Source organism: Camellia sinensis, chromosome 1 (genome assembly GCF_055761805.1).
Source record: "Camellia sinensis isolate YWXY chromosome 1, ASM5576180v1, whole genome shotgun sequence".
NCBI lineage: Eukaryota > Viridiplantae > Streptophyta > Magnoliopsida > Ericales > Theaceae > Camellia > Camellia sinensis.
This window is the reverse complement of record NC_138961.1, coordinates 229434775-229460538: the sequence shown is the minus strand read 5'-3', so window position 1 is coordinate 229460538 and position 25764 is coordinate 229434775. Positions and strand designations below refer to the sequence as shown.

The following is a 25764-nucleotide window of genomic DNA, read 5'->3' as shown; positions in this document are numbered from 1 at the left end:
TCTCTCTCTATAGCCGGCCTCTCTCTCACTCTCAATTGTCTAACTCAGATTTTGAGTTTTAAGAGAGCTAAAGAAGAGTGCAATGCAAATATACAACAAGCCCCACTAACAATTATTTTAATATAAAATAATGGGGTACTTAATTTATCAATTTAATCAGTTTAAATTGACCAGAATCAATTTTCAATTAAATTTCACCGTAGGCTCTAAAAATTATGCCAATCACAATGGCGTAATCAATTTCTGGTTCTGTAGCCGATAAGGCCTCCAATTTAATTTCCGAAGCGGTAAAATCAAACAGATATTCCTACGGTGAACAGATAGAAATTCAAAACCATATATTTTCACATAATGGCATACAAAACCATGCTAAACACATGACCATAACAACTTAAGGACCAATTAGCATAATACAGAACAGGGATGTCACAATTTGGTTCATATTGATCCGTTTCTTTCTAAGGTCCCGTCTGATGAGTATATCTTCACAGTTCCTCCTGGGCTTGTTCTATCTTCTCCTCATGCTTCACCTCTAGTTGCTTCTCCTCTTTCGGTTTCTTCTTCTCCTCCGTTGTTAGTTTATTCTCGTCGTAAGGCTCCTTCTCCACCGGTTGTCTCTGCCCCTGTTGTTGATCCTCCTGCTTCTAACGACTCTGATCCTGCTACCCACTGATATCCTACTCCAGCGTGTCATGCTCCAAACAGGTTGGGTTGGTCTAATACATGTTTTTTTGCTTCCTATCGTACTTTTTTGTCTACTATTCACTCTTTTTCCGAACCTCAGTCTTACAAGGAGGCTTGCCAGGATCCTCATTGGGTTCAAGCTATAGAGGATGAGTTGTCTGCTTTACAGAAAACTAGTACTTGGGAGTTGGTTCGTTTGCCTACTAGTAAGAATCTGGTTGGTTGCAAATGGGTCTACAAAGTCAAGACTTATTCTGATGGTTCTCTTGAGCGCTACAAATCTTGTCTAGTTGTCAAAGGTTTCTCACACGAGTATGGTATTGATTATGAGGAGACCTTTGCTTCTGTTGCCAAGATGACTACTGTTTGTACTTTGATCTCTGTGGATGCTGTTTGTTCTTGGCCTCCTTATTAGATAGATGTTAAGAATGCATTTCTTAATGGCCATCTCACTGAGGAGGTTTACATGCGTCCTCCTCCTGGCCTTCACCATTTCTCTGGACAGGTTTGTCGCCTTCGGTGTGCTCTGTATGGTCGAAAGCAGTCTCCTCGTGCTTGGTATGATCGCTTTTAGACTGCTGTTACTGAGCTGGGGTTTCATCCTTGTACCTAGGACTCTGCTTTATTTCTTCTCCACACCTCTGCTGGATTTGTTGCGTTATTACTGTATGTGGATGATATGATTATCACTGGTTCTGACTCTTTTGCTATATTTGAGGTCAAGTAACATCTTTTCCGCACTTTTGAAATGAAGGATCTAAGCCCATTGCGGTATTTTCTTGGTATTGAGGTAGCTTCTTCTCCCGAGGGCTACTTTCTATCTCAGGTCAAGTATATGCCAATGAGGTTATTCATCGGGCCGGTCTTACTGACACTAAGCTTTTTGATACCTCCATTGAACGTGATGTAAAGATCAGCCCTACTGATGGTGTTCTTCTGGATGATTCTACTTTATATCGAAAGCTCGTGGGTTGCTTAGTCTATTTTACAGTTACTCGTCCTGATCTTGCTTATGCTGTTCATGTGGTTAGCTAGTTTGTCTCTGCTCCTCGCTCCACACATTGGGCTGCATTGTTTCGGATTCTTCGCTATTTCCGAGATACTATATTTCAGGGTTTACTATTGTCCTCTACTTTCTCTCTGGATTTGGTGGCCTATGCTGATTCTGATTGGGCTGGTGATATTACTGATCACAAGTCGACGTCTGGTTTATGTATGTTTCTTGGCGATTCCTTGATCTCTTGGAAAAGCAAAAAACAAATTGTTGTTGCTCGCTTTACTGTCGAAACTGAGTATCGTGCTATGGCTCATACTACTGGTGAAGTTGTTTGGCTTCATTGTCTTCTTTCTAACTTGGGCGTCCTTCAGCCTTCTCCGACCTCCCTCTATTGTGACAACCGTAGTACTATTTAGATTGCACATAAAACTGTCTTCCATGAACGGATTAAGCACATTGAGATTGATTGTCACTTTGTTCGTCAGCATCTGCAGTTTGGTTGTATCTCGTTTCTTTTCTTCTCTTCGGCTCTGCAACTTGCTGATTTCTTTACCAAGACTCACACCACTGTCCAGTTTCAATTTCTTCTTGGCAAACTTTTAATGTTTTTTGCTAAAACACCTTGAGTTTGAGTTGAGGTGTGAGAATATTGTGTATATGTATATATATGGTAGTGTAGTGTGTGAATATTCTGAGAGATTAGGTGAATATTTCCGTTTCCCTTTTAGTTTTAGGGTTAGGAGTACTATATAATCAAATGTATCCTTTGTATTCTGCTACAATTGAATATACAAAAAACATTCAGAATTCTTACAGTGGGATGTCTGCACGTACCTCAGGCCATTTATGCACTTTTCTTCATGATGTATTTATCTTAATAAAGTAATTCCTTGTAGGTGTTTGAGTCATCTACCTGCAGCTGTTGGGAAGGATCTTGCTCATTTTGACCTCTGTGTGGCAAGAAAACAATCTGCTAATGGACTGACCTCTGGTGACTGGCTAGTCCTCCATGTGCAAGAGCTAATATCGCTTGCTTATCAGGTATATAAACCAATTATCATTATAATAGTTCAATGCTTTGAATAATTTCTAGGGCTTGAAATAGTTGTTTAAGCTGAAATATTTTCATATGCCACTTGTTGCAGATAAGCACAATCCAGTTTGAGAACATGCGGCCCATTGGTGTGGGACTTCTAAGTACCATTATGGACAAGGTATTGGTCTGTGGAATGCTGATTCTGCAAATCTTGTAGGATTTATTTATTAGTTGATGATTTATCTGAAAATAGATGTGTATCCTTTGTTATAGTTGTTTATTTGATGATGATCTTGCTTCATTACTCATAGGCTTGTTTTATCATTCTCAAATATCAGCTTGAGCTGCCAAATAACTTAATTTTTGGTGTCATAAGTTCCGCCCGTTATATGAAGCTGATGATTGAGAAACTACCTGACATGTGATAAGTTTCAAAATTGCTGATAAGATGATGACTACTGAAGGACTAGCCTATTCCTTAGGAGTGACAATTAATCCATGCAATGAATTACTATCTATGATCTTGTTTTCCATTCTTTTACAAGCTTGGTGGCATTTAATGGAGGGGATAAATTCTATGGCTTGTTTGTTTGAAGTGTGTCTTCTTACTTTCTATTCACTTAGTACCATGCTGAGACTCCAAAATTTACAAAAATGCTCTGATAGTTCATTTATGTCTTCTGTTGTGTGAATTACAGTTTGAAATGATACCAGACCCTGACCTTCCTGGACACCTTCTACTTGAACAGTATCAGGTATGCTGATTGAACTTGCATTAGGTTTCCTTCACTCTTCCTTCCATTTCAAGGATATAAATTTTTCATTGCTGAAACATGTTTCTTATTTGATGCAACTTCAGGGAATGGTTTTACAAAATATGTATATGTGTTTTCATAGTTATTTTTTATTTTCTTTCTTTCATGGATTTGTACTAAATTAATTCTGTACCATTTTTAGGCCCAACTAGTATCTGCTGTCCGCACTGCATTAGACACATCCTCTGGCCCTATTCTTTTGGAGGCAGGCTTGCAGCTGGCTACAAAGGTTTCAGAATAAAAATGAATATATATCTTTGATATATTCTAATTAAATTTTGCATATTAATGATGGGGTATATCTTGTAAAAATTTCAGATACTAACGAATGGGATAATTGGTGGAGATCAAATTGCAGTTAAGAGAATATTTTCATTGATATCACATCCACTGAACAACTTTGAGGATCTTTACTATCCATCATTTGCAGAATGGGTATCATGCAAGGTATATCATTTCACTATTCACCAAATTGTTCAATGTAAATTAAGAAGGCCAATTGGTGGATCTGCTCCAAATTATTCAATGTAAATTAAGGGTTGGTTTGGGAATAGGCTATTTTAGTAACTTTTTGGCTAAAATAAGAGGTGAAAAAAATTAGTATGCTTGGGATGATTTTTTGGATTTTTACAAAAAAAAAAAAAAAAAAAACGTGCACAAAGTAGAGAGGAAAGGGAATTTGTGACTTTTTTATATAGTTCTTTGGCCTTTTGGCTTTTTTATTGACTTTTTTACTATTATTGAAACTTCCCAAACTTGCCCTAAGAAGGCCAATTGGTGGATCTGTTGTGTTTCCTATTTTTTGTTGAAGTGAACTTTCAGCAATAGCCAAGTTCATCCAAGGAGCAGAAGAGGATATTATGTGGCTCACAGTTTTACACGGATAATATACATATATATTGATATATCTATGTATGTACATATGATGGTGAGTTGTTTTTTTATTTTTTATATTTACTAATACTATTCTTTTTTGTTGTCTAGATCAAAATAAGACTTTTAACCGCCCATGCCTCTCTCAAATGTTATACATATGCCTTCTTGAGGAAACAACATGCTGGGGTTCCAGATGAGTATCTAGCTCAATTACCATTATTTTCAGGAAGTTCAAGTGTACTGGGGAAGTACTGGATCTCAATTTTAAAGGACTACAGTTATGTCTGCTTCAGATTGCATCTTAAACAAAAAGTAAGCTTATTATTTGTGAAACCTGTTAGTATTGTCTTTGTGTCTTCCTTCTTCCATCTTTTAAATGTAAGCATAAACACGTAGAAATGTTGTAATTGTTTCCTCTGTCCGAAGTTATTTTGTTTTCTGTGACCTGTTTGCAGTGGAAACCATTCCTTGATGGAATTCAATCACCTCTGGTTTCAACAAAGTTGCAGCCTTGTTTAGAAGAAGCCTGGCCTGTAATCTTACAGGCAGTTGCACTGGATGCAGTTCCTGTGCATTTTGACATGAATCTATCTTCCCAAACAACTGAGAATAACTCAAATAATACCTTCATCTCTGGATACAGCATGGTTCAATTGAAACCAGAAGAATTTCAATTTCTGTGGGGCTTTGCTCTACTTGTTCTATTTCAGGGACAAGATCCAACCCTTCATAAACATTTGATATGCCTGGGTTCTGCTAAAGTCAAATTTGGTGGTGACTCTCCAGTTGAAGATACAAACCCTCTGGCTTTGAAGTTATATGAGATTGTGTTACCAGTGTTCCAGTTACTCTCCGCAGAAAGGTTTTTCAGCATGGGTTTTCTTACTGTGGATATCTGTAGAGAATTGCTGCAGGTGGTAGTCTATAACTATTCTTTTTGTCTTATAAACACTACATATATAAATTTATTTCTTTAATTCATCTTTGTTGTCTCTCATCTGTGAATTTATCTGAGCTGAATGTTCATGATTTTAGTTTCATTTGAAACTACTGACAAAGGTATTCATTCGCTTTGTTATTTAGAATTGACCTGCCTACAATTGAAAAGTCCATCCCACATTCTCCTTAAGGGAAACTGGAACCTTATAACTAGCACAGATGGGGCAACTCTAGGCGATGTGGGACACATTCCAACACACCTTCTTGGACAACATACAATAGCCAGATAAACGGCACACCAATCACAGACCCAACCAAGCTCTGATACCAAATCGAAAAGTTCAACCCACACTTCTCCTTAGAACCCAGGTTTTAAGGAAAAAGGAAACTAGAGCCTTATAACTAGCACAGATGGGGCAACTCTAGACAATGTGGGACACATTCCAACACCTACGCAACATACAGAACATCTTGCCTAGAAATTAATGGTTAATGTAATCTGCTAGTCAAAATGTCATTTTGTAGTTTGCCAGCTTTCTCCTGTTAGCATCAAGTGCGTCTTTCATTAAAGACTCCAAAATGATTTTTGTATGTGACTTTGAATTATATTTCTTCGAGATTTTGGAGATGTGGTTGCATTTTCTGTGTTTCAGTCCTCTAATAACCCCTTTTTTGAAAAAACAAAAAATAAAGAAAGAAATTGGCTACAACCTCCTATTAGTCTTTGTCATTGTTGCCACGTAGATGAAAGATTTAATCTTTTCAATATGTTTGGCATGTTTTGGCTGAACAACTTCATTTCTATGGAAACATGTGAGTTTGATGTTCCATCATGTTTTTCTTTCCATAACCAGGACATAGAAACATACTAGGCCATTTCAGTGGCAACAAAAGGAAACTTTTTTATTCATGACTTGAAGTTGCAAAAGTGTTAGGTAATTAGGTGAAATGTTCAAGGAGGCATGATCAGAAGTGTGTGCCGATGATACTACTGTTTCTTGTGAGGCAGAGGAAAAGCAGTCCAGTATTTACTTACTGTTTTGATTTGCTTTGAGGCAATATCAAGGTTGCTGTTTAATGCTAGGAAAGGCGAATTAATCCCAATAGGTTAGGTGACAAATTTTCAGGGATTGACCGCCACTTTGGGGTTTAGAGCGGGTTCTCTTCCCTCTGTGTATTTAGGCTTCTGCTGGGTTCTACCTTCAAGGCCATAGCAGTGTGGAATAGTGTTGCACAAAATTTGAGAAAAATTGGGAAGGAGGAAGAGGCAATATTTGTCCAAGGGTGGTGGATAGGGTGGAGTTGTTGAAAGAAGGGGAGGTTCGGATGGGGATTGTTGGGTTTTATGAGCATTTGTTTGGGAGATAGAGGGAAGGATGGCGCTTGGGGGTTTGATGGTGTGGAGTTTAGTGGGATGTCGAATTTTGATTAGTTGGAGCAGTCGTTTTAAGAAGAGGAGGTGATGGGTGCTTTGAAGGGAATGAGTGGAGATGAGGCTCCGGGCCTAGATGGATTCACTATGCCTTTTTTCCAGCATTGTTAAGAAGTTGTAAAGGGGGATGTGATGGCAGTAATGTGACAATTTTATTAGACATGCCAGTTTGAGGAGAGCTTCAATACGACTTTTATTACTTTCATCCCTAAGGTTGGAGGGGCTGGGGATATTCAACAGTTTCAGCTGATTAGTTTGTTGGAAAGTGTGTACAAGTTTCTAGTGAAAGTTTTGGCCAATAGGGTTCGGTTGCAAGTGGAAGATGTGGTGTTGGAATCACATAATGCTTTTGTGGGTGGCCGTCAAATTTTGGATGCAGTGTTAGTGGCTAATGAGTGTGTTGATTTTCCTTTGCGAGCGGTAGTCAGGCGTGATTTGTAAGTTGGATATTGAGAAGGCCTATGATAATGTTAGTTGGGATTTTTTTGATGTCTGTCATGGAGCTGATGAGTTTTAGGAAAAAGTGGCGGTGGTGGATTTGGTTTTGCATTTCGACGATACGAATGTCTGTTTTGGTGAATGGGACGCCAACGGGTTATTTCCAGACGTTTCGGGATTTGCGGCAAGGGTATCCATTGTTTCCTTTGTTGTTCATTCTTGTCATGGAGGTGCTGAGTCAGTTATTGTCTTGAGCGGTGCAAGACGGTTTGTTTACAGATTTTTCAATGGGGGATAGGGTTCATGTTTCTCATCTTTTGTATGCTAATGATGCTTTGATTTTCTGTGGGGTTGATTCAAAGAAATTAGGGAATTTGTGCTATGTTTTGCTATGTTTTGAGGCGGTCTCAGGTCTGAAGGTGAATTTGGCCAAGTCAGAATTAATTGCGGTAGAAGAGGTTGGCCATCTTTCGACTTTGGCAGCCATTTAGGGTGTAAGGCTGACTTTGGTGAAGAGCATATTGAGTAGTATTCCGACTTATTTTATGTCGGTGTATGTCATTCTTGTATTAGTGGCTCGCCGCTTGGAAAAGTTGCAACGAGATTTTCTATAGGGAAGTGTTGGTGGGGAGTTTCGGTATCATCTCGTTAGTTGGGAGCAAATTTGTTGTCCTAAGGAGGATAGGGGGTTGGGGGTGAGGAGGTTGTGTAAGTTTAATTTGGCTTTGTTGGAAAAGTGGTTTTTGAGGTTTTCCAATGAACGGGATCAATTATAGCAGAGGGTGGTGGCATCTAAGTATGGGTTAGGGAGGGGTGAAGGGTGTACCAGGGAGGTGGGGGTTCTCATGGGTGCGGATTGTGGAAAGGAATTTGGTTAGGTAGGGTTGAGTTTTGGGATCAAATCCAGTATCGAGTGGATAATGGAGCGCGTGTGCGATTTTAGAAGGATCGGTGGTGTGGGGAGATTACTTTGCAGAACCATTTTCCTTTGATCTTTCAGTTGGTGGTGGATCCTGATGTGATGGTGGCTTCATATTTGGGTGGAGGAGGTGCGGGCTGGTTTGGGATATAGTGCTTCGACGGTAGACTCAGGATTGGGAGTTTGGGTAATTGGTGGATTTGTTGGCTTTCTTATATGAGGTTAAGGTCGGCCGGGAGGGGGAGGATGTTTTGGTTGGGGGGGTTCCACATGCGAAATGTGTTTTTTTCGTCTCGTCTTTTTATAGGACTTTGTGTGGCGGTGGTAAGAGGCCTTTTCCTTCGCGTCACGTGTAGGTTTCTAGTGTTCCGTCGAAGGTGGTTTTCTTTGTGTGAAAAACAACATTTGGTAGAATTTTGATTGTTGATAATCTGATCCTTCGACATCATATTTTGGTGAATTGATGTTGCATGTGTTGTGCGGATGTGGAGGCAGTGGATTATTTGCTTATTCACTGTCTAGTTGCTTCTCGCTTGTGGGTGCTTGTTTTTTGGTTTGTTTGGAGTGGTGTGGGCTTAGCCAAAGCAGGTTATGGATGTGCTTTGTTGTTTGGTGGTGGTGGGGGGGGGGGGGGTGATTGAGTTAGGAACTGACTGCGGGGAGCCTAGGCGTTAGCTCCTTTGTGTTTAATGTGGTTGCTTTGGTTAGAGCGGAATTGTTGGGTTTTTTAAGGGAGTGCTCAGTCGATTGTTCAGTTAGAGTCTCGGTTTTGCAGTGCTTTGTACAGTTGGGTGCCGAGAAGAGTGGATCCTGATATATTTGATGTTTTAGACTTTGTTGATGATTTAATTGGTTAGGTCCTTGTTTGAGGGGTTGGTTTTGTATTCTTTTGGCATCTCCTTGATGCTTTCTTAATAAATCTTTATTTATCAAAAATATATATATATATATATATATTTGTCCAAGGGTGGTAAAGTTATTTTGATTTAGATTTATCTAGTCTTCCTACTTTACTTTATGTCTCTCTTCACTATGCTAGCATTGGTGAAGAAGATGCTAGAAAAGTTTCGAAGGAACTTTTTTTGTGGGGAGGATTTTAAATATCATCTAGTGAATTGGGATAGAGTGTGTACTCCAATAAAGAAAGGTGGTTTGGGTCTCCGTCACTCAAGCATTTCTAGTCAAGCTTTTTAAGGAAAGTGGCTATAGAGATACGTTTTTTTAGGGTTGTCAGTTATGGAGAAGGGACTATACTGTCTTCTGCCTGCCCTTGGGAAGACTAAAACAATAAATGGTAAATTATAAATACATTCCCTGAGGTTTACTTTAAGTACAGATTACCCCTTATGGTTTGAAAAATTACAAATACTTCCTTGTTATAATTTTTTATTTAATAGAATTAAGTAAAAAAATAAAATTCATAATTGTTCTCATATACAATAATAAAATTACCTAAATTATTAATTGAAACATATTTCTAATATCATTAAAAATTGCTAATTGACTTGATGATTTATTAATACAAGGGGCGAATTGTTATGAAATTAGAAATATCAAGGGGTGGAATGTAATTTCCAGAATCACAGGGGCAATTCGTATTTTAATCAAACCTCAGGAGGTGTATTTGTAATTTACCCAACAATTAAAATAGTAAAACTAAATCAACACGAATTAAGAAACTCAATAATCCTAGGATATTCTATGTTATTGGATTATCTATGTTAGATGTCTTCCTTCTCCCAGACTTGTTGCAATTTTAAAGCATTTTATCATTATTTTTGTATGTAGGTTTTTTCATATTCCATTTGCTCGGAGGATACATGGGATAGTCTTGCAATTTCTGTCCTTTCAGAGGTAAATTTTTGCAAATATCTTCAACTAACTTAGGTTTTAGAATGGAAACTGATGAGTATCATTGAGAATCCTGGAAATGTGATGTATTTGTAGAATGATTCACAAGATGCAAATACAATTGTTGTTGCAATGTTTATTATGATATCAGATTATTTTTTTTAAATTTAATTTTTTTTGTTTTTTTTGTTTTTTGAGGTCATTATCTATTGCTATTACCCTTGCTATATTTAGACTTGCATATTCAATTTCATATGAAGATCCTTATATACATTGTTTACTACTATTTTGCATTCATGAAGTTCTTTCTTTGTCTGAATTTGAATTATATTCCTAATAAAACGTTGTGTGGATATTTACGGAGTGTTATTCAATGTTTGGCATGTCAAAGCCATAGGATTATATATTAAATCTTCTTTTGTTTAACAGATTGTCCAGAACTGCCCCAAAGATTTCCTTGAAGCTGAAAATTTTGCATCTTTGGTCGTGGAACTTTGTTTGGCTTACCTTTTTAAAATTTTTCAGAGGTACCATTGTTTGTTTATATGCTTCGATTGTTTTTTTTGCGAATGGGGTACCCATGTGTACGTAAATGTATTAAGTTTTTTTGTCCAAGGCTTCTCATTTAAGGTATTTACTGAATTAATAATCTTTCTCTGAATGATTGTTGCTGTTTTGTTGTCAGTTATGCTGCAACTTGTTCAGATAATTCAGACTGGGAGGATATGATTTCTGTGTCGCTTACTACAGCAAAGACACTCCTTGTACGTCTTGAACCTGAGGTAGGTTAAACAGATCCTTACTCCCGTATTTATTATGCTTCTTGATCCAATCTTTACATTGCCTAGTTCTCTCAGTTAGCAAGTTGATATCCTCATTTTGTTTAAATTTCTTGTTGGTGAAATGCAGAGGCAATTAAAATCCATGTTAGCATTTCTGTTAATTGGTTACAAATACATTAAAGGAGCTTCAACTGAGTTATGCTTTTCAAAAGCTAATGACTTTGTCCAGTGCATGAGTTCATTATTGAAGACACATATTGATGGTGAGCACTTCTCCTGCTGCATGCTTTGACTTCTATTGTATCCCTCAGTTTCTGATCAAAAATTGATTTTTTTAAATGCGTAAATGTTTACTTAGATCAAAATGCAAATCTACAATAAAATTCAAATTTAATGAAATTGAATCGATCCTCGACCCTCATAAAATTCTATTATGAGTATGTTTTTACGCTTAGAAGTCTTCACAATTTGATATCATTTTTTTTTTTTTTTTTTTGTGGGTAAATAACATTTTGTATCCCTTACCATTTCATCAAAATTTCACTTCAGTAATTGTGGCAGGATAAACTTTAGATTTAGCCTTTATTAACCTCCATAGGAATATGGATGGAAACTTAACCTCCTGGCCTACTTAATAGTTTATTAGGTGAAATCTCAAGGACTGAGGGTGAAAGTGTAACGTAAGTTAGGTCATGCGATAATTGCATGCTTGCTGTCCATTAAACTTAACAACAAAGATAACAAAGGGTTGACATTGAAATTTGACAAAAACTTATGATCTGTTACTATTCCAAATCAATTTTTTTTTTTTTAACTAATATATTGGAAATTATAGGGATCATGGATGATGAGGTCCATAAGTTTTGTGGTCATACGAGTTGTTCCTCTAAGAAGAATTACTGTCAAAGATTAGATTGCTTTAATATGTTGGTGTCGCAACTGCAAACGAGTGTGGAAAATTTTAGTTCTTTTCGAGAGGTCTTTAGATTATGGATTATTGTTACATGAATAAATTTGTAATTATGTGGCCGGACAGACATTCAGCAATTTTCTTTCTTACAGCCATATGGGGCTATTAGATCGTCACAGTAGACTTCTATCATTGATTGATTGGCCTGGTAATCATCTATGGGAAGATTTGGGTTGTGCAACTGATTCACAATTAGCTCTTGGCAAGGAAGTGGAATTTGAAAAAATGAGTTGGGGCAGACATAACAAGCTTTAGTTCTGGTTAGAAGAAAAAATGCTATTTGGGGCCATAACATGTATCCTTTCACAATTTATCAGCTTTGTAGCAAAATTTGTCCTCTTTAGCAGTATGGATTACTTGACCCAAGTATCTACTTAGTACCGAACATAATAAATTTTAATTTTAATCCATTTTCCTTGCTTCCTCTTATGATGGTTAATCCATATTCACCATGTTTCTAGATATTTTCAGCTGCACCATTGGTTAGTCATTTGTGGCTTTTAAAATCACTATGTTATTAGCCAACATGAAAACTTCTTTGAGTTACACGAAGCTTGTAAGCATTGTAGCTGTTCTTAGATTATTATAGTTATTTACGCCAGTGCTTTCAAAACTCTCTGGACCATAACATTTTTGTTGACTACCTGTTGATGTTTGTTTCAAATTCCATTCAATCTCATGTAACTGCTGTTAGAATTGAAGTTCATATGGATAACCAGATCAAGTATAGTAGGAACTTTGGCAGACCTTTCAGCAAAAAATGAGAAACCCCTTCCTTAAAAAAGATTAAAGCAGACTTACTGAAATATTGGTGTGTTCTTTGATCTGTTCCTTTCTAGTTTTTTGGCCATTTTCCTTCTGAAGGACTTCTTGTTCTTCTTTAGCTTGTAATCTTTTTGTTATTATAGTAAGTTAATAGTTTTGGTTTCTATAATATGAAGATACTCATCTTTGCTAAACACACCGTTGTGTGTAATATGATCCTTGTAGGAGGTTCCAATGTCAAGGAAAATGCATTTTAGGCAAATCCTGTATGTGATTATGGTTTGTTGCTTATACATATTGACATATTGCATGGAATGAAATAATTCTCTGAAGAAGAATATGCCTTAGTGTTAACATCCTCTGATATACCATTGCATCTGCTGGCATAACAGTTTTATGGGTTTTCTTACTAATTTCTATATAATTTGCTATAGGAGGAGTTGTTCCAAGTGGTTTGATGCTCGTTTATTGTAAATGTTCTGTAGGTAGCTAATCGGTTGGTTAATTGCAGATAAATCTAAATCAGGTGATGATGGCATTTGCTACATGAGAACCATAATTGGAGCTTGTCTAGATGTGGTTGCTAGTTTAACAAAGGATTGCATTGAGAGCATTCATCTATTGGAGAAGAAAAGGTCTAGCACATGCAAGCTGCTGCAAATGAAGCTTGCTTTTGCCCTCAAACAAATGCCTTTGTTAGCTAAGCTGGCTTATGAAATTGAGTGTCCAGGAGAAAACCAAGAGAAAAATCCCATCTTATTTACTGTCATCCAACATTGCTCTAAATGTATCCAGACCATTCTTTGTGACACCAACATACAGGTAATAAATTTCAATACATGCAGTATCCGATAGCTAGACATTCTAATTTCCCAATCACCAGGCACAGCTAAAGCAGCTGGTGGAACTTGGTGTGTGCAGGTTCAAGCAATTGGTCTGCAAGTGCTGAAAAGCATTGTACAGAGAGGCAACAATTCCGAAAGCAACTCTTTCCTACTGTTCTTTAATGGGGAGCTTCTTAGAGATATTTTCACTATAATTGACAAAATGCTGAAGGTATTCTTTCCTTCATAAAAAACTCACTTGGTCAAAATTAAGTTTTCATTACTCTAATAGAGCATTCCAATGCTATTGATGACAGAAACCCATAAACACAGAAGCAGTGGCTATTGCCAGTGAGTGTTTGAGAATCTTGGTGATTCTGCAAACATTGTCAAAAGCAAGTGAATGTCAGAAAGGTCTTATGAATCTGCTTTTGGAAGCTATTGTCATGGTTTTCTCAGCATCAGATGATGATCTTTCTCAGGTAACACGAACCTTCAAAATTCACTTATGATTACTTGTGTCTGTCATCAACCTTGTGCTGATTGTGCATATTACTGACATGCAGGAACTCAATGATTTAAGAAGCACTGCTAGAAAGCTTGTTTCTCAACTTGCTCAAATTCCTTCCTCAGCAGTTCTTTTGAAGGATGTCTTGTTAGCGATGCCAGTTTCAAACAGACTGCAACTTCAGGTGCTTTTCTTTCTAAATCTAATTGTGCAGAAAAAAATGGAAAAGAACAATTAACTGCTGTCTCGTGTTGACTTTGAAATGACACTTCTTTTATTGATCATCTGAAGAGCATTGATTTGGGGGTGAGAATAATATTGATATTCATGTTGCCTTTCTCGAAAATAAATAGATAAATCATTTTCTCTTAAATTTTTGGAAGTTTTGTACCCTTTTATTCTGCAGCACTGTTTCAGTGGTTGAATCCTAACATTTTTGACAGTGCCAACATCCTCCAGCAGAAATGTTTGTCTAGCATTCCTATTTGTTGACCACATCTAAGAATTATTTTTGGGATCTCTTCCTAGAATCCACAACCTTTACCATCCACATCTATTCTTAGCTTGTAAGAAAACCATCTTGCTTTCAGTTATATGGTAGTCTGAGTAGAAGTTCTTGCCTGTATCCTTTCAGGCCACGTTTGATTCGCGGACATTATTAAGCAGAATATGTTATGGAATTTTGTAACAAAAGTGTAGAGTTTCCCCACCCCTCTCCCTAGAATAAAATGATCCCACATATGCAGGATAAAAGGCCCTCTCGGGATTAGTTATATCGTGTCAGAAAGTTTGAACCAAATGTGGGATTATTTTACCTGAGTTTATTTAATCTGATCCAGTCCCCTTATTTGCAAATCAAACGTGGCCGCGGAGTATAAAAAAATTAAGCCCAGTTTTAGTTCCCATTGGATGGGGGTCTGAGAGGGGATCCTTTCAGAGTATCAACTAATAGAAATGTTTTCTTCCATCAAGGTTTTCAGTCTATTATATACCTCATCTGATCAATGTTGACCAAAGAAACATTTATTTATTATTCCAGAAATAATGACTTGATCTGAACCACCATCCAACAATAGCTTCTGCTTTTGTTTGGAAGAAAAAAAAAAAATCTTTCTTGATTGTTCCCTCCCCACCCCCAACCCCAACCCCAACCCCAACCCCCTGCACGCTCATGGGGGATGTAGCTTCTTGAGTTTTGACCAAGAGACAGCAAAATCTGAAATTCTGAATTACATTGGTGGCTGCTGTCATCAGTAGTACCAAATTTTGTTTGTGTATGCAAGTAGTATTCTGTATTCTGTATTTGATTTTATTCTTGACCTTAAAACTACATGGAGAATTTAAAGGAGAGGATTGTTTATTTAATCAAGGAAATTTTCATTTGACTTCCAATTTTGCTTTTCCAGGGAATCATTCGTGCTTCTGTTACCCAAGAACACAATACAACACAAATGAAATCCACGATGCCATCTTTGGTGATAAAGTTACCTGTGCAAACAGAAGAAACTAGAGAAAAAGGCCCCACCACATCAACTTCTATAGAGCACTTTGATGATAGTAGTGAGGAAGAGGAAGAGGAAGAAGATGATTGGGATACTTTCCAGTCATTCCCTGCCTCTACAAATGAAGTTGTGTCAAGTTCAAAAGTTGAAAGTTCCATAGAAGAACCTGCCTTGGTTGAAAACCCTTCAATTTCAGATTTTAATGCTGGAAGCAGTGACTTCCAAGACCACTCTGATTCCGTGCCTCCAGACAATGTAAAAGAAGTCACTGATGCAGATCAAAAGTTTATTGAAGGGGAAATGATATCTGATGCAGGTGGTGGCAAAAATCAAATAAAAGAATCTCATTGTTCCTACTATAGTAGCCATGATACTGAGCAACGTAATGGTCACCATCATCAGGAAAAGGATGGACCAGTGCCAAGCCCTGATGATCAATCATTGTCTGATCTTCAACCTGTTGAAGTTGCAGAAGGATTCACTGAGCCATGTGATGATCACTTCGAGGAAAGAAGGCAGACGTTTTCCAGCAATGAGAATCAACAGACATCTGATCTTCAATCTGTTAACGTTGCAGAAGCTTGCATTGAACCATTTAATGACCACAACGGGGATAATATTCAAGCAGAACTAAGCTGTGAAAATGACCAGGTCTCTGATCTTCAATCTGTTGACTCTGTACAAGGATATACTGAACCATTTGATGATCACCATCAGGATGGAGATGAAATAGTTGCCTTTGATTATGATAGTGATCTAGCCTTGTCTGATCTTCAATCAATAGAAGATGCAAAAAGATCAGTCCAACTCAATATAGCAGGTGATGATGAGCAAAGCAAGAGGAGTCCAGGTGAAGTAAATGATCTTCCAGGAAGCTCAGATCCTCTGCATCCTAAAGTTTTTTCTGATTTCAAACACCCCATGGTAACAGAAGATAAAACACAGGTGGGGTTGAATGTGGAAGCTAATGAAGAAGCTGCAAACAAAATGACAGCTAAAAACGAGAGCGCTGACATGCATGACGAGAGTAGTGAAGGTTCAGGATTACCAGAGGGAGTAGATAATAGTACACATGTGGAGTCGAATGTGGAAGCTGATGAAGAAGCTACAAACAAAATGACAGCTAAAAACGAGTACGCTGACATGCACGACAAGAGTAGTAAAGGTTCAGGATTACCAGAGGGAGCAGATGATGGAGAGAAAATGGAAGTTGCTAGTGACATTGATAGAACTTAGGTATTTGTTGCAAGGAGACTAAATTTTGTTCAAAGTTGGTGTGCTATATAATCCAGGCACAATGGGGTGATGGTCAAATTTGAGATTCCTATTATACTTGAATATGGTTTCGAGTCTCAAGTGAATTGTAGTGTCACAAGTGCATGTGTACAACAGGAGCATACCACTGTGAGCTCCGGTTTCAACTTATCTGGGTATCCTAGATAATCTACCGGAGCTAGAGCTATTGTATTGTTGGAGAGTAGAATTGTTTGGGAGTTCTGAAGTAATGATTTTTTGAAATCTTGGTTTACTCCATTCTTCAGCATTGTTTTGGGGTGATCGAGGGGTGGGGAGACAAAAGTAACGAAGATCAGTTAGGCGATTCAGGAAGGTCAGAATTCGTTCCGTAAGTACAGCGACAACTCATATGAAGGTATGATGTTTGTACCCACATAAAGAGACATGGTGTGTGAACTTGCTGCATTTCATTTTGTTTTGTACTTATTGCAAGCTATTCACAATGCTTATTTGCAAGATTCTGCTTATCCTTGTTTTATTACTTGAACCGGTCTCCAAAGGGTTCATTTGTTTCATCCTCCCTTGCAATTTTTCGCCATTACGTTAAATCGTTGCTAATTGATTTCGTAGATGGCTAATCTTCATTTGATCTTAAACCATTTCTGTACTGCCACATTATTTGCTTTGTCCAGTAAGGTTAGGAAATTGCATCATTAGAAAATTTATTCATGACCATCTGTTAAATTAGGCAAGACACTAGATATCTCAACGTTTTACTATGGGGGCCATTGCTTGGTACATTAGGTTTGAACCTAACTTTTGGCATTATTCCTTGGTACAGTCCAGTTTGTTTAGTGTGTGAAAAAATAAATAAAAAATCTAGGACAAATATGATGCACAAGTGCAATAGGATAGTGCCATACAAGAATCAAGGGCGGCGCCACAGGATGGAATTGATCAACTGACCCATCAACCAATATTAAAAATTAATAATAAAAAAATATTTCTCATATTTATTTTGTCTATGGAAAATGCTTGGGACCCCCACAAAGGAGGATCCCCACGATCTCCACTGATGTATTGACCATTGATGTGTTTGAATTTTTTTTTCTTCTATCTCTTATAGTGACATAAATGGTTCAAATTATTTTGGAGTTGTGGGGGTTGTGTTTTGTGAGAATCTCTATCATTATTGTTAGTCTATTTGCAAAGAGCAATCGTAGAAGTTATGCATTTGTTTTTTTATGAAGTCATTGGTATGAATGCTCTGAAGTTTTCGTTTATTTGGGAATTAAAATTTAAAATTTTCTTTGTCACATTATTGGAAATAAATTATATATATAATATTGAAAGGAGTGATTTTGTTATATATATGTACACATTGTACAACTTAATCATTGACACATTAGGGGGGGAAAATTCTAGAGCCGCCACTGACTAGATTTGGTCTGAAAATATACAAATCCATATACAAAATAGCTCTCTGTATTTCTCTTCAATTTCATGAGTTTTCTTACATCCCATAGTAACTGCTCAAGTTTTCGTTTAAATGGAAAATACTTCTGTTCTTTCATAGTCGCTTAGGCTGCTTGAGCAAGATAAAGAACCATTGAATATTTGAAGCCTATTGAGAATAACAAGTACCCACAGATTTTTCATTTTGGAAGACCTTATTTTTTGGCAAATATTATAGAAAACGTATGTGCATTACAAACAGTATTTGAGCTGGCTATAATCCCAAGATTATTTCTTCTTTTTTTTTTCTTGGGACTTCGGGACTTTCAACTGAAAAAAATCATGATATCCTTCCTCTTTTGACACTGACGATGACATTGAACAGAACATTCAATTTATAGAAGAGTTAGGTTAGGGATTTTAAATAAATTATCAAAATTTTTATTAAATCTCTCACGTAGGTGTGAGATCTGCACACGTGATTTGTGTGGGCCTTATACCTATGTGATAGGTTTGGTAAAAAATTTGATAATTTATTTAGGATCCGTAACATTTTCTTTTACAGAATTGATCTTCAACCATGCAAGTATTATACCCCTTGATATTTGTGATATCACTCTACCTCTTGTGACTCTGACTCTGATTGATTTCACCAAGGTTTTAAAAATCGAACCGAATTAGTTGGTTTGGTCGGTTGAACCATTAATCGGTCGAAGTTTCAGTCTGGATAAACTTTTTAAATCGTTCCAATTCAAATATCGACCTATTTAGAGAGAGCTGGAAAAATTGACGGTTGGACCGCCGAATCGGTTGACCCAGGGATGGGTCAAGTGAACCGGCCGGGTTGATAAAATTAAAAATTTCAAACGTTTTTTTGATATTTTTTAACTTTTTTTTTTAATTATTTCTTTTTTTCTTTCTTTCTTATTATATATATATATATATATATATATGTAAAAAAATTTTAATTAAAAACTCTCTTTCAAAAGTCTCATCTTGTGAGGAATTCCATTGAGAGTTTAAAATTATTATAAGTCTTTACCTAATTATAAGAAAAAATTCTTTAAAAAAACTCGAGAAATGCATGGGAGATTTAATCAAATTTATTGGAGAGAGACTTGAAATTTTGATGTCTTTTCAAAATTTTTGCTCTTCTTTCAATCAAATTATTTAAATTAAAATTATATGGAAGGAATATTGAATATTTGGTTTCCTATTGCAAAATTAAAATTAATAATATTTTAAAATATATTATTATATTTTTTAGTAAAAAAAATATTAGGAGAAGTATTTAAGAAAATTTAATATTTTCAATTTTTTTTAATTTATAATTTTATTACTTGTATTTTATGTAAATATAATTTTAATATATTTATGACGTCATTGTTTAATTCTGGTTGAATCTGACGGTTGAATCGGTGACCTATTCACCTAATTTTTTTTCAATTCACTGACCAGTCTGATTTTTAAAATATTGGATTCCAAATAAACAATTGTGAAAGTAGGATGAAAAAAAAAAATTGTATTAAAACGAATACAATTGTATTAAAGTTGTACCCCTGACCTAGGAGGCCATGGTGAAGGTTCGAGGCTGTAAGGCCATCAAACCTTGGAGGCCTTATAAAATACAACTTGGGCATGTCATCTTGCTCAGATGAGTGTTCCATGTGAAATTTTACACACAGCTCTTGTCATTCATGTCCTGCAAGAACACACAAAGGTCATGTTAGCATGAAAACTGTGATATATTCTCCTAGCAATTCTTTTAATTGTGTGTTTGCGCAAATTCTTTATCACAAATGTATTTATGTTGTTCTAGCAAGGCAATATGAATTAAGATTACACTCTAAAAAATAGAAGAAATGCTTTTTCTTATATGGATAGGAAATCTCTATGCATTTGTATTGTGTAATGATGTATAAATATCTTCTGGCACCGTTATATCGCCATTTTTTTTATCTTTTCTTTTTTCCCATATAAAAGCAACAATTTACAAAACAAAATTTTACCCGATTTTTGGTCTCTAATACTAGAATGTTTGCACCGTGTTGTTCTTCGTCATCTTTTTCTCCTCCAATGTTGTTCTGACGGCAATTTTGGTCCCTCACATCGACAAAGATAGAGATACCCATTACAGCTATGAGAATGTTTCTCTATCTTTGTTTTCAAGTTTGAGAATGTGTGATACATGCCCTTGGGCTTCTACTATTTATAATGGCTGGGAGTGAAATGCTAGACTCCTCTTTCCATGCTGACCCCAGGCCACCTAATGTTAGGTTATGTTAGGTGAGGGAGACTATCTCATTTTTTTTTTTTTTTTTTGGGGAAGCTTGGTGCATTTAAAACTTACCCTCTTTTACTGACACTTTGGAAATACTTTTTGCTGTTTAGCCCTCATGCTTAGGAGCTTAAATGATGTTTAAACCACTTCAACGTGAAATGTTTTATTAATAGTAATTAGTAATTTGATTAGTTCAATTAATTTCTCCAAAAGATAATTATTAAATTTGTTATTGTTGAAATGCAATTCTGTAGTTTAAGTTATGATTGAATTAAACTGCTTTTTCATACCATGTTTTCGAATATCACTTTTTAGTTTAAAAGTCAAAAAATTATTTAAAAAATAAAAAACTTAACAAACTATACAAAAAAGTCAACGATTTTAATTTATAAAAAAAAATCAAATATTTTATTTTATCTCTACTATTTGCACATCTTTTTATAAAAACCTAAAAAATATCTCAAACTTATTAATTTTTTTTACCTTATATTTTATCCAAAAAATTAAAAAGTTACTAAAATAGTTTGTTTTTAAATGTCTAACTAATTGTTAAATCTTTTTTTTAAAAATATATATTAGCTAATGGAAAATGCACTATAACAACTCATGACCCAAAATTGAAAGGAGTAGGATATATTTGAAACAGAAGTGATTTAGACCCCCTCAAACTTCAACCTCCACCATTCCCCACATACACGTGGCAAGTGGTGATTGAAAAAGAAAAAGAAAAAGAAAAAGTGACCAATCAAAAAAGAAAGGGGGTGGGGGAAAGGGGGTCCAAATCTTTATTCTATTTGAAATAAGGTCTGGACGGTCTCCTGTCCAAATTTGGAAAGTCCGATCTAATTCGGTCCATTAGGCCTACTTTTGGATCCTTGTTCGATAATCAAAATCGTTCATATTTTAAGATTTGTTGAGTAGATTATTTTTGTAAAAAATCACTTCGATCGGATAACGAATACTATGTATTCAGATCACTTTTGTCTAGAAAAAAATGGACGGTTAGAAAATTAACGATTCATAAAAAAGTGATCCAAATACATAGTATCCGTTATCCGATTGAAGTGATTTTTTACAAGAATAATGTACTCAACAAATTTTAAAATATAAACGGTTTAGATTATCGAAAAATGATCCAAAAATGAGCCCAATAAATCAAACTGAACCCTCCAGTTCGGATGGTGTGCTGGAGCCAAGCCCCAGCCATTGAAATATCTCCAAAGTAAGATGCTAAAACAAAATATTTCTACAAATTTTTTTCATTCACATAGTGTATCATCCATCAATAATAAAATTATACACAGCATGATAAACCTTACGGCAAATTATAAAAAATAAATAAATAATAATAATAACAAATAAAATAATCATAATTTGACCCTTACAACAAAATATATTGTATTTGATTTTATCAATGTAAATCTTAATTTTTTGATTTGTTTTTAATCAAAACCATTAGCTTATTTTCATTAAGTAAAACTAATAAAAAAATAGTATTTTAATTATTAAATTCAATGTAGATATATATATATATATATAATGTCTAAAATATCTTCTTCTTCTTTTTAGTTGAGTTTAATGAGTAATTTTTTGTTTTTTTGGTGTCAGTTTTAGTTAACAGAAAAGTAGCCAAATAATTTAGATTAAAAATAAATCAAAAATTTAGAATTTAAATTAACAAAATTAAAAATTTAAGATTTATTTTGTTACATTGGTTAAACCTTATGATATTTTTAATTGTTTTTTCATAATTACTATTTAAATGTAATTTGTTCTTAAAAAGAATTGGGCAAATTACATATACACCCCTCCAGGTTTGGTTAAATTACAGATACCCCCCTGAGGTTTCGGAAATTACATCCCGCCCCCTGAGGTTTGTATTTTCATAACAATTTACCCCCTGAGGTTTATATTTTATAACAAATTACCCCCTAATTTCTTATGCAAATATAGCATTCAGGGGGGAATTCGTAATTTCTCAAACCTCAGGGGGGTATCTGTAATTTTGTCAAACCTGGAGGGGTGTATATGTAATTTGCCCTAAAGAATTTGTCACGGTCAAATATGGGGCTTGATAATTTGTTATTTGATGATAATATTATTTGTCGATGATGCGTAGTATTATAATCATATTTATATTTGTTGGCCTTTTTAACTTTCGAAGGTTATTATTGTAATTGCGAGCGTGCTAGTAAGGATCAATCAGTCCTTATAGAAATTTAATTGCCAACCAATTATCAGACGATTGTGTTTTAATTCTCTCAGTCTCAATGAAGAGGACTTTTACTGGTGGCTTGATTTAGGAGAATTAAACAAAATATCGATCAAATAAAAAACAACTGAAGTATTTCATTAGAACGAAAAACTTACAATGATTCAAACTCAGCCTCGTAGAGGTTTACAGCGACAATCTACTTGAAACTACTCCTATGAATGAAGTGCAGTGCAGAATTTAAATTTACTAGAATGTAAAGAATAGGAAATATAAACCTAAGTAAAGTAGAATAAGACTGGTTTTTGGATCTGAGTCTGGGGGCCACTTTTCTGGGGCCTTCTCTGCTATTTATATTGCTTAAGGACGACTATCGAACTGTATTTCCAACCGTCGAATTGCTCCTCCATGATCGCTGATCATGTTGCCTCAAGATTAGCTCCATTACGCCATCACTTGCAGTTAGGCTTCCCTCTTAAATTTGAATTCAAATGTGAGTAACCGATGATGCCACATCACTTTGTATCTCTCTGCTGATCCACTGCTACTCAGATCTCGTAACAACCAATACTAACTGCCACGTGTACGATCAGGATCGAAGATTTGAATAGTCTTCCCATACTACTCTTATTTTGTCACGCGTCGAATTATAATTGGCTTGTACAAAATATGTAGTCAACATTACCCCCCGCACTAATATACCAAATACTTGGTGATATTAGTGGACCCAGGTCTTTTTCCCACGTCTTAGAATGTGCATGGGTTTCGCATTTTCCCAGAATGCAACTATCATTTACTATCTGCATTAAACTCTCCTTCAATCTTTTGAACACCCCCACCACCTTAGCATTCGAACAGACTGATACATTTTATGGCCGAATCAATTTTCTCCTCCAATGATCGAACAAACGAAGAGTCATATGACGATGTTGTTCCTCCTAGAAAGAACCTCTATGCATTAATTAGCCACATTTACCCACCTTTCTATATTCAGGTCATGGATGCCTTTGCAAATTATCAACCCTTGGACTTCGAACATATTGCCCTTAATCCTTCAATTCAGAAACTCACAAATATGGATATGGGAAGTTCTTCCTCACACTTGGACTACGAACAAACTGTTCTCAATCCTTTGATTCAGAAAGTTACAAATATGGACATGGGAAGTTCTTCTTCACAACCTTCTGCATGGGACAAGGCTACGACTTATTCCTCTTCTGGGGCTTCCGACTGGACAAGCTGGTCAAAACCTGAGGCCTGTGATTTGAGGGAACGAATCAACCATCACTTTGTCGAATTTACTGACCCCTTAGAGTTCCCTTCTTATGCGCGAAGCTCGGTGGTCTATCCCAACGTGCCCATTGACCATCGACGCAGTGTGGAGGAGAATCTGCTTATGGCATGGTATACATCCTCTATAACTACAAAGATAGTGCACGCCGCCCGACGCTTAGAAGAGGCACAAGGGTACAATCCATCATTTTTAGCCCAGAAGGCAAAGATTTGTTCTTCTAACTGGCTCGATTATATTAATGCCCTTGTTCCTTCTGCCCTTGTCCCATCTTCTGAAATAGAAGCATCCACACCTTCCCCTCCGCTAAATCCTTGCTGGACAGAGAGATTGAGGCTTGCCCTTTCTGCAGATAAGATCTTTCCACCCTATAAGCCTCCACCTTCCCCTACTCCAGCTGAGCGGAAGCAAGCTCAACTTCTGCTCGTGGCTTTTTCTCACTTGCCATTCAATGTTCTTGAGGACGAAGTCTCTTTCCAGAACCTTCGATGGGTTTGTGATATTCTGACTCGGGGTCATGTCCTCAATCCCCTCACCCAAGTAGAGCTTCACATGTTTTTGGATCAACTTCCATTGCTTCTCTACTGGCATCGGACCTCTATGGCCACCACACAATCTTTAGACCAACTTTCGTCCCTTCGAATTCATGCCCAGTACGAAGCAGAGAACTTCATTGAAGAATTTGATGATTTCAAAAATAAAGATTTTGTGTACTGGGATAACTTAAAGATAGACGAATTGGAACAAGGATTGAGAGAAACAACATTCAAAATAAATGCTGAAGAGCTATTTTACGAAGTGAGAGCACATCAACTCAGGTAGCCAATGTTAGAAGAAATAGAGGATAGAATAAAGAAAGAACAGAAATTCATTAATCATTGTTGGACTAAATTTCATGATCTTGTTATTTATTCTATTCCCTATTTTTATGAGCTTGAGTTTGTACCCAAATAAGGCCATTCGATGTAATTGCTTTGGTTTTTAATACCATTAAGACTTTTTCTTTGTTTGGTATGGTTTGATCTTATCTCCAGTTGTCTTTTAAAAGCAAATTCAGAGCATCGAACTGAACAAGCTTATCCTTCAAACTTGGACTCGGTTGTTTTAAATGAAATACTAAAAGAACCAACAATGAACCCGTTCAATTTATGGAATATAGTTAACAATTTTTGTTGATTTTTAAAACAATCTTACCTTTTAAAGCTTGTTTCGATCATAACCAACATATGGTCATGGTCAGTATGATCAATTAGTTTTAAATTGACCATTTTTCCTTAGAATAACAGTCCTTACTTTCAAAAAATATGAAAGCTCTTTTTAAGGCTGCACTGTTTTGTCTAGAAAAAGCATCTTTCTTAATTATAGACCAATTATTGGTTTTGATGTTTCGAACAGCAATTCCCACCCTTAAGGGATCACAAGTCTTGCTTCGAAGAACATTACTTTTATTGAGAAACCTAAAACAGGTCTTTAATCCCTTTGAAGTAAATGAATACTTGAGCATTCTTGCATCCATTAAGTACGGAATGTGTTTCGAAGCCGGCTTCGTAGTTTCGAAGCCGTTGTTATTTGACTCTTGACGCCAAAATCTGGTTTCAAAGCCAAATATTTTATTTCGAAGCTGGTATTATCATCTGGGCTGTGTTTTTTCCTCCAAAAGTATCAATATTTAAGGAAACTCTTCGTATTCGTACTTTTAGCACTTAACAATTTAAGCGATATATTTTCCATACACAAAGGCTTTTAAAACCCTTTTATTTCGTGCTCTGAAATCACTCGCTCGTTCAACACACAAACCCTTCTCCTCTGTTAATCCCATCTTTCTTGCCTCTTCCTTGCTACTTGTCACCAATGGCTTCTTCTTCTCTCAAAATGCTTGCTGGGGATCATATAAGCCCAACCATGGCTTTGAAAAAATGCATTGATGAAGAGATTGCCAAGTTAACAACTG

At 36.1% G+C, this 25764-nt stretch overlaps 1 protein-coding gene and 1 long non-coding RNA gene across 2 annotated transcripts in view; one reads left to right on the top strand and one right to left on the bottom strand.

Moving 5' to 3' along the window:
- Positions 1 to 17149, top strand: part of SWEETIE (HEAT repeat-containing protein) — a 73989-nt gene extending 56840 nt beyond the window's left edge. The window contains exons 33-48 of the mRNA XM_028228878.2: positions 2578 to 2722; positions 2827 to 2895; positions 3416 to 3472; positions 3675 to 3761; positions 3851 to 3979; positions 4517 to 4720; positions 4864 to 5322; positions 9925 to 9990; positions 10417 to 10514; positions 10673 to 10769; positions 10897 to 11032; positions 13016 to 13326; positions 13426 to 13560; positions 13646 to 13810; positions 13895 to 14020; positions 15243 to 17149. Of these exons, the coding sequence (XP_028084679.2) occupies positions 2578 to 2722; positions 2827 to 2895; positions 3416 to 3472; positions 3675 to 3761; positions 3851 to 3979; positions 4517 to 4720; positions 4864 to 5322; positions 9925 to 9990; positions 10417 to 10514; positions 10673 to 10769; positions 10897 to 11032; positions 13016 to 13326; positions 13426 to 13560; positions 13646 to 13810; positions 13895 to 14020; positions 15243 to 16574 (3616 nt within the window). The 3' untranslated portion in view covers positions 16575 to 17149. The remainder of the gene's footprint in view (positions 1 to 2577; positions 2723 to 2826; positions 2896 to 3415; positions 3473 to 3674; positions 3762 to 3850; positions 3980 to 4516; positions 4721 to 4863; positions 5323 to 9924; positions 9991 to 10416; positions 10515 to 10672; positions 10770 to 10896; positions 11033 to 13015; positions 13327 to 13425; positions 13561 to 13645; positions 13811 to 13894; positions 14021 to 15242) is intronic.
- A 2382-nt stretch (positions 17150 to 19531) lies between these two features.
- On the bottom strand, positions 19532 to 20270 carry LOC114285597 (uncharacterized). The gene is made up of 2 exons (XR_003637292.2): positions 20039 to 20270; positions 19532 to 19731 (listed from the first exon to the last, which is right to left on the bottom strand). It is a non-coding gene; the product is annotated as an uncharacterized LOC114285597 (long non-coding RNA).
- Between the last annotated feature and the right edge of the window lie 5494 nt (positions 20271 to 25764).